Consider the following 8854-nt stretch of genomic DNA (forward strand, 5'->3'; position numbering starts at 1 on the left):
GCAGAGAGAGTGGCGGGGTTGGGGGGGCTTCGGCTATATTGTCAAGGTTTGTCTGAGTGAGCAAAGCTGCTGTGTAGGCAAAAGCAACGGAATATGAAACACACAGCGGCTTGTGTTTATTCAGGCATCTGTCTCCTTTTACAGGTCCGACCAGCTCCGATGTAAGTTTAGCATTTACAGTTCTGTGACCACATCATGGTGAAAGGGGAGATGAGCTGTTTGTTAGCTACCCTGTGCTGCACAGTGCACAGACATTTGTGCAGCACTGCTAGAAAATATGACCTATTTGTCAATCTGGCTGTAATGTTAGAGCTTTGTTATAAATCATCATGTCTCTGCCTTTTCTAAAGCACATCAATCCATAGCAATCAAACCTGATGACACCTGATGATACTCTGGCTTCCTTCTCTGTCTCTGAGATGCATTTCAACCCCAGTGCTGCTGCTGTGATTACTGTGATTACTGTCATTCTGCCTTAGCTTTTTGTACTTGTAGTTTAGAAGTACTGGCAGCATGTAGTTAAGGCATGGGTCACTTAGAGGATATAGAGGAAGGAAGAAAATGTCACAAAGAGAAGGAACTGTTGCAAAGGAAGATCTTGCCTGATCACTTGAAAGCTTCATCAGATTAGCCTGCATGCGCAAGGAAGCGTGCAAAGCCTGGATGTGGTCTTCATTATGTGAGAAGATGATTTACAGACAAAGTAGCTCAATGATAGTGTAGTAAAGCCAGTTTCTCCATGATTTCACTTGACTCCTGTTGAATAGCTCTGATTGCTGCTTGTGTAGTCTGTAAAGTGCAGCTAGACTTCACAAACACTCAAAGCAAAACAGTCACTAACAAAATTATTTTAATGGCGCTGAATAATTCATTGATTTCAGATTATGCATGGTGTGTTTTGATTGGACGCACAAATTATCATTTTAAAAAAAGTGCATTACAGAGCTGTGTTGTTGAGAATGGAGAAATGGTTATAATCATCTCCAGTGTGTAATAAAACAAGCCGTAATGGCAAGACTTGGCTCAGACCAAACCTTGTCTCGACTGTATACTTGGCAGCATTCAGAGACATCAAATACAGCCAAATCAAAGCAGCTGTCAGTGTTCCTGCAGATAGTGTTATATTTCTTTTTGTTGTTTGCTGCCCACATACTGTACACTGGAGCTGTTGTAGGACCACGATCTTTGTACCACCGAAGCAAAGCCAGTCACAATAAGGTCAGCTTCACATTTCTACTGAAATAGCTGCGATATTTTTTGCTGTGAAGGACAGCAGCAAGTTTTAGGCAAATCAGCAGTGTTTTTCTCCCGTTCTTCGTCTCCATCACCATGGTGATCCCCCTCCTTCCTTCTCGCCCGCTCCTCCATCCGCCTCCACACCTTCATCTCCACCTCCACCCCACCCCTTTCGCTTTTTCTTCTTCTTTTTCTTCTTTTCATCTTCCACCTTATACTTCAGTCTTCTCACAGGGTCGCTGAAGCTGCGCATGGACTTCTCCTCAAAGTCCTCTTTGTTCATGAAGTTCCTGTCAATGAGCTCTGCTGCCTCCTGCCAGTTGTGGTAGCAGTCTGTTCCAAGGCGGAGTATCTCATCCACGGCGTTAGGGATGAGGATGGAGCAGTCGGGACGCAGCACCAACACTGTGGGCACCTCCTCCACGTTAAACATAGCCTCCAGCTCCCTGCGGAAACACACACACACACTAGCATAGAGCTAACGGATTTACATTACCATCACCCACTAGCAGGTTATACACACTTCTAACTGGCTAATCTCACACACCTCCTGTAGGGGTCCTCATAGGCCAGGAACAGGCACCTTTTGGGGAGCTCTTTGAGGAAACCTTCTTGCTCTTCCTCTGACTGGTCCAAACTAGAGAGTGAAAGGGAAAAACTCCAGTAAAAATTACTCCAATGTAATTTTTCTTGCGGTTCTTATTTCTTAAAGGAAATTCATACATGCATTACGCAAGTGCACATACGTGCATGCAGTTTAATTTTACATTCGAGCTAGAGACAAGGTTAGTTTAATAAAGTAACAGAGGAGAAAATCTATTCCAGTGTTAGACTCTACAGTTCTAATAAACACCTATATGTGTGCCTCTGTGTGTTTTACCTAATGTACAGGAGAACCAGCTGAGCAGCACGATCCACATAGAACTCATCTGTCAACTGTTTGTAGAAGTCAGAGAGCGTGGGCGCAAACTGCCTGCAGGTTTCACACGTAGCAGAAGCAAAGAAGAGCATCAGGATTCGGTTCTGCAGGCGCATGATGATCTCACGCTCTGTGTCCAGCTCATCTTGGTCCTTGTTGTTCTTTAACAGGACCCGGTCAATGAATAAGTCCACCATGATGAAGGGGTGCTACAAAGGGAGAAGCAAAGCTATTAATATGCTTTGGATTAATCAAGAAAGAGTAGGCACATCACCGCTAATCATGATAGCTCAAACCATGTAGCATAACACACATTAGAATATTAAAGGCTTCACAATAGCAGTAAAAAGTCTTGACATTTGGAAATATTTATCTGGGTGATTTTAATGGCTTTGCCTTGTGTTTCACTGTATGTTTCTACTCTCCCAAATCGATTACAGTAATCATATATAATCTCGCTTGCTGTTAAATCGGATAATCCTCACAGTTGCTTACCTCTAACAAATATTATCTCTCCTTGAGGCAGCAAATCCAAAAAGAAAATAGCCTTCAAAATCTAGCCTTATATTTCTTTTCACCTCTTCCTTTATCACACTAGAATCACTTCCCAGTCTGCCAGTTCGTATCGCATTCACTCATTCGCCTTCACCTTGGTGGCAGTAGCTGCTCACTACCTCTTCTTTTGTGTCCCTGCTCTCCACCTCCCCTCATATGTCTGGGAGGGAGGGATTGAAAGACAAGGTGACAGAGGGACAAGGAACATGAAGTGCTCGCACTGATGGTGTGTGTATGTGAAAGCAGTGACTGAACAATCAAGTCTGTCTGAATAAAGAGCGAAGAAATTACAGAATGAGAGACATGCTTAAAAGAAGAAAAAGAACCTTAATGAAGTGAGCCACTGTGAGACCTTTAATATTCAGTAACTAATGGAATAACAGAACCGCAGGGAATATGTGCGTAGTGATAGTTTGATTTGCTCTACTGGGAACACTACAATATGGCCATGAAAGCACAGCAGTGATACAGGCACTGTTTATATTAAAAGAATAGAGAATTTAATGATTTTGGAGAGCATACAATTCACATTTAACTATGCAATAACAAAGTGCAAACTCTGAGGAGACGTAGTTAATAAAGAATAGTAAAGACAAATAACAGTGTTATGAAAGTAAATAACACACTGACAAGACATTAATTTCAGTTACAAAACAAGCAGGCGCCAGCACCTAAATGTAGCCAAAAAATGCAATTACATGTATATTTTTAGGGGTTTTTTGCCCAAATATTATTCAAAAAAACAGTGTGGTTGAAAATAGTTGCCTGTTTACATATCCAGCAGATATCAGTCTCTGTATCTGATTAATTTAAGCCTGTTACCTGTTTTTAGCATTTACTTTTGTCTCCCCTCCCCAGTGAGAAAATATCTTGACTGTTAGCTGCAGAAAGCTGGACTTTTTTCACCAGCTAGTTTCTCGTCTTGTTTCTTTATCATGCTGAGCAGCACACGTACAGTCCACGGATTATTTGCTCAGAAAACAGCTGCCTGATGCTGCTGGAAATGGAGCTGATATGTCTTGAATTACTTTGCCAGAAGAATTATATTGTCAGTAGAAAGGGTAAAGAAGAGGGAAGAAAAGCAGAAAGAAACAAGTCTGTAGAGTTGCACAGCTGGAGTAGCCAGTATACACGTGAGTCCTCTCTTGCTATACACAGTAATTTGATCCTAAGTCAATAAGAAGGTATTGATTTGTAGAGCTTTAGATTGGAATCCTGGGGATCGATACTCACATATTTAGTCAGGATTGGTTTGTACATGTTTGTGTTTTCTGAATAAAAACAGTGGCATCTCTTGTGGTAGTGAATATCACCAACTGAACAATATCAACAAAATAATAATAGATAAATAAATAAATAAATAAATAATAATAGAAAAGAAAAAACACCATCAACATATACAGTAGGTATCCACAACAACAGATGAGCAGTAATAGTAGATGTTAGTTTCAAACAGTCTGCTTTATAGCCTACATCTGCTCTCTGCTTGTTTTGGGGGTTTTTTAAGAAAAGGAAATTTGTTTTCATCTTATGCAACATTAAAGTGAGTCTCAAAATGGTTAATAAAAAGAAACTCTTTGGAAGCGCAACAGATTATTCTTGTTCTAGGAAATGAAGGCTATTCCACTCAGGAAATTAACAAAAAAACAAAACAAAACTGTATTGTTCCCTACAATGGCGTGCACCAACCTAACCCTACAAAGAAGATCCCAAGCTGGTTCTAACTGGATTAGAAAGAGAAGCTGGAAGCCAGAGTGCAAAACTGTGCAAGACAACAACTGCATTAGAGTCTTTGGCTTGAGAAAAAACACCTCAGAGAGCCAGATTGTGCTGGTTTGTAAAACGATTAGTGCACACAGTATGAAAAAATCTATCTATCTATCTATCTATCTATCTATATATATATATATATATATATATATATATATATGGCACACCAAGAAAAACTGGTAAAATAAACTTTAACTCAAAAACAAAGACTGATGGTTGTTGAAAAAACAGTTGCCGGTTATTATCCATACATCCATCCATCTTCTCACTGGTATCCAAATTCAGGGTCATGAGGGGGCTGTAGCCAGTCCCAGCTATAACAGGGTACACCCTGGACAGGTCAGCAATTTATTGCACAGCTAACGCATAGAGACAGGCAACCATTCACACTCACAGGGAATTTAGATTCACAAATTAACCTAAACCCACTCATGTCTTTGGAGTGTGGGAGAAAGCCAGACCACCCAAACACAGAGAGAACATGCAAGCTCTACATAAATTCATAATCATAAATTCCTGATTATGAATTATAGCAGTTAATCTTGATAACATTTCTGATAAATTTTCTGGAACAGCAGATAAAAATTTCTTTCTAAAAGAAAAATATTTCTCCTAAATGTCTGAGTGATAACATACAGAATATATTATATGATATATGTTTTCCTCATCTTATCCTCCAGGTATTGTTATCTCCCTCATTTCTCTTGGTATCCCATGCTCCATCTTTCTCCTCTTCCTCTTCATTTCCATCTTTTCCCTTCCCCCATAACTTCCACCATCTCTTTTTGCGTTTGTCGTCCTCTGTCTTGTACTTGAGCCTCCTCACAGGGTCAGTGGCACTGCGCAAGTTAAGGTTGTCAAACTCCTCGTTGAGCATGAAGCTCCTTTCAACAAGCTCGGCCGATTCCTGCCAGTTTTGGAAACAGTCACAGCCGAAACGACAGATGTCCCGCACAGCGTTTGGAGAGAGGACAGAGCCGTCGGGACGCAGGACCACTATTGTTGGTACATCCTTCACTTTAAACATGGTCTGCAGTTCCCTGAAAAACAGAAATAGACTGGCATGAAAATATACTCTAATTTTGTACAAAGAGTGATGTGGTCCTCCAGACTTGGTGCACTGACAAACAGCTTAAATATATGCACATATATTTAAACACTCACTTCCTGTACGGGTCCTCAAAGGCCAGAAACAGAACCTTTTTGTGCAGCTCTTTGAGGAATTTTTCCTGTTTCTCCTCTGATTGGTCCAAACTAGAGAGAGAGAAATCTGGAAATCTCAAAACTGATCAAATAGATATATTTATGTAACTGCATATGTATAAGACAGATATATAGATTAAAAAAAGATGTGGGAACCTGATGTAGATGAGTGCGAGCAGTTTCGGGTATTCGATGTACGCTGGATCTTTCAGTCTCTTAAAGAAGTCGTTCAGAACAGGCACAAACTCCAGGCACTTTTCACATTCAGCAGATGCAAAGAACAGCATGACGATGCGATTTTCGAGAATCCCCATGATCTCACGCTCAGTATTGAGTTCGTCTTGGTCCCAGTTGTTCTCGATGAGAACTCGGTTTAGGAAAAGGTCAACCATGATGAAAGACAGGAATGTAAAAGGATAAAGGCCCTCTGTGGAAACAAGGATGGTTAGATGAAGTTTTATGTACATATGTTCAACAATATGCATGTGTGGTGGCTTGTACAGCACATTCCTGAAATAATGACTTTTTCTTCTATCTGTTGCATCCATAAATGTTTCATTTTGCAAACTGTGATTGAGGCTGACATTAGTGTGAAACCCCTGAGACCCTGTGTAGTCACAGGGCATTGAATTTCAGGTTTTCAGTACTTCACTCTGCTCAATAAAGTGTTTTATACTTTGTAGACGTCACTGTTTTGTGCAGTAAAATGAACCCATTGTCCACACTTGAGGACACACTTTTCATAGGTAATGTTTCGTTTTTAGACCTGTCAGGTCCGACTGATCCCAAATAGCTACGAGAAATTGAAAATCCATCCAAAACAAGAGTTGAGGTCTCAGGATGTTAAATCTGAAATATTTTAGTGTCTTGTGAATTTCAACAAATATGCACGACAAAATAAGCAAGAATCAAGTTTGGAGTGTCTGTGACATTTTGGGTGCACTTACAGGTGAATCCGGAGCATTGCTACTGCCCACGCAAAACAAAAAACAGTCAAAACAAGTTTGACAGATTATTTGTGCTCATGTTGGATTCCATCAGCATCAAAGAATAATTAAGAACATCTGCTTCAGGGCCTTTAAAGCTTAAAAATTGCTAGAACCATTTTTCAAAATGTCACTGCTTTGGTGTTTTAGAGGTGCAATCTGTAGACAGTGGTTACATCTATCCTGAACAAATTACTTTTGTTTACATAAAAAGTTTTTTGATTTTTTTTTTTTGGAGGGGGGGAATTTCAAACAAAGCATGAGCTGAGTCACTATTGCATCCTACTGTGACCGAATAGCAAATGGTAATTTACATGAAAATAATGAATGATTACCCCACACTGTTGTATAAAAAATTGATCCAGAGGGACCGATACCACATTTTGTTCTTAATCGTGACGATTTAGCGGAAGGAAAGCAGCAGTTCCAATTATTTTGTCAAAAATTATTTCAGTTTGGCCAGTTATTAAGATGCCACCATTACGAACCAGCAGGCCAGGTCCCTAAATTGGGAGTAATTGTTTGATAAATGCTAGTTCCTTTTAAAGGAGCAAATTTTAAGATTTATAAAAAATTTTTGAAAAAGGAAACTTCCTGTTGTCCCATTGAAACACGGTAATTTGACAAACTGACAATACAACAGCCCAGCTAGAACGAGTTAGTCAGTATGAATAAAGCTTTTATGAAATGGTGTTTTCCAAGAGCCAACTTATGGTTCAGAACAAACAAAAAAAAGACCCATAAGAGATAAATTTCAGATATAGAAATACAGTTCAGGCCAAAAAGCTAAGAAATATGCTTTATCTGTCTTGCCCAGCCTGTATTTCTGTTGCAGAAGTCGCTGCTGGCTGTGAATTGACAGCGATAACCTCACAAATTAGATTTGGCTCTGTGGCTTTGAGCTGTGCCAGATCTATTTGAGACTACCATTCTGCACTGAAACGTCCGAGGCTAATGTAGGAGAAATACATCTGAAATTGAGCAGCACTGGACCTTACCTGGAAAAAAAAAGAGGATTTACTGTAAGGCTTAGAAAGGTCAAAACTTAAATCTTACATTTGGAAAAGTTATTTCACAATAATCTGCTTCACTTTTCGAAGCTGATCAATAGCTCCTGATATACACTAGCAAGACTGCCGTGTCTTGTTAGAAGCTAATTTAATAGGCCATCAATCTTTGTACGTGCAGTGGCAGCTAAATATACACAAGTAATTTACCTCACCTTGAAACTCCTCGGCTCTCACAAAAAAAAGACATAGAGGGAATCCAGATTTTCTGTCTTTCAAGACATTATATTATTTCATATGCCTTTTTCCCCTCTTCCTTTAAATCCTGTGAAGCTTGTTATTTTAGTGGCACCTTTCACTGTGTCTTCACCCCTTTCTCTGTAATTTGTTCACCCTGCACTCTGTGGTCCTCTAAGGGAGATTACAGATAGCTGGAGGTGTGGCAGTGCTGTAATTGAGGGGCATAGGATGTGTGTGTATGTGAGTGTGCCCTAAAACACCAGCTAAACACTAGAAATCTTATTACTTAAAGACAAGAAGGGAGCAAGTAAAGGAGGGATGGAAAAAGAAGACAAATTGGATTGCAAAGGTAGGATGGGCTTGTTTCAATCTTCCCTTCGCAGCTTAATTTGCTGGCTTGAGTCTGATATCACCCAACAAGCCATCAAAGCATAATACTGATTCTTTTGTATCCTGTTTTTAAGGCTGATTTAACAGGCAGGGTGCAGAATTAACTGAGAGACTGAATAGTTTTGAGCCTGGTTCCGGTGAACTCCAAGCTGTGCTGTAGGAAAGTGCTTAGCGAGCTGCAGAGGCACTTGCAGAAAGTACCCGGGTTAATCTCAGGGAGAGGGTTGAGGTAAATATAGAGAGAGAGGGAGAGAGCCCTAATAGGATTAGTCTGAGTCACACAGACATGCGTCACTGCACATGAATGCACAAAAACACGCACACATGCATACGCTCCTTTGAATAATACATGCTTTGGATATGTGACCAAATGCACACAACACATGCTGAAGCTTTTTTTTTTTTTTTTAGGTAAGCCTAGAAGCATGGCTGTACTGCACAGGTGTCGATGTAAGTCAGTTATGCTTCTCTTATCATCAACTGTAATGTTTGAGAGCAAGAGATCTCAGACCGATCTCAGACATGTGGTGAAAGTATCATCTAAGAAA

General features: G+C 40.1%; 2 protein-coding genes across 2 annotated transcripts; both read right to left on the reverse strand.

Moving 5' to 3' along the window:
• Positions 1 to 44: 44 nt before the first annotated feature.
• nxnl1 (nucleoredoxin like 1) lies at positions 45 to 2853 on the reverse strand. The gene is made up of 4 exons (XM_084930752.1): positions 2651 to 2853; positions 2117 to 2364; positions 1784 to 1873; positions 45 to 1682 (listed from the first exon to the last, which is right to left on the reverse strand). The coding sequence occupies exons 2-4, from the start codon at positions 2350 to 2352 to the stop codon at positions 1325 to 1327; spliced, it is 684 nt and encodes a 227-aa protein (XP_084786878.1). The 5' UTR covers positions 2353 to 2364; positions 2651 to 2853; the 3' UTR covers positions 45 to 1324.
• Positions 2854 to 4647: 1794 nt separating this feature from the next.
• LOC146385161 (nucleoredoxin-like protein 1) lies at positions 4648 to 8651 on the reverse strand. Its single transcript, XM_084930751.1, has 3 exons — positions 5840 to 8651; positions 5645 to 5734; positions 4648 to 5520 (listed from the first exon to the last, which is right to left on the reverse strand). Exons 1-3 carry the CDS (start codon positions 6307 to 6309, stop codon positions 5145 to 5147), a joined length of 936 nt encoding a protein of 311 aa, XP_084786877.1. The 5' UTR covers positions 6310 to 8651; the 3' UTR covers positions 4648 to 5144.
• Positions 8652 to 8854: the final 203 nt, after the last annotated feature.

This window comes from Perissodus microlepis, chromosome 6 (genome assembly GCF_051167445.1).
Source record: "Perissodus microlepis isolate ML-2025 ecotype Zambia chromosome 6, ASM5116744v1, whole genome shotgun sequence".
NCBI lineage: Eukaryota > Metazoa > Chordata > Actinopteri > Cichliformes > Cichlidae > Perissodus > Perissodus microlepis.

Coding starts and splice junctions, on each gene's coding strand:
- nxnl1 (XM_084930752.1), bottom strand. CDS start 2,352: ATGGTGGACTTATTCATTGACCGGGTCCTGTTAAAGAACAACAAGGAC. Junction 1,874..2,116: donor CTGGTTCTCCTGTACATTAG/GTAAAACACACA, acceptor TTCACTCTCTAG/TTTGGACCAGTCAGAGGAAG. Junction 1,683..1,783: donor TATGAGGACCCCTACAGGAG/GTGTGTGAGATT, acceptor GTGTTTCCGCAG/GGAGCTGGAGGCTATGTTTA.
- LOC146385161 (XM_084930751.1), bottom strand. CDS start 6,309: ATGCCCTGTGACTACACAGGGTCTCAGGGGTTTCACACTAATGTCAGC. Junction 5,735..5,839: donor CTCGCACTCATCTACATCAG/GTTCCCACATCT, acceptor CTCTCTCTCTAG/TTTGGACCAATCAGAGGAGA. Junction 5,521..5,644: donor TTTGAGGACCCGTACAGGAA/GTGAGTGTTTAA, acceptor TCTGTTTTTCAG/GGAACTGCAGACCATGTTTA.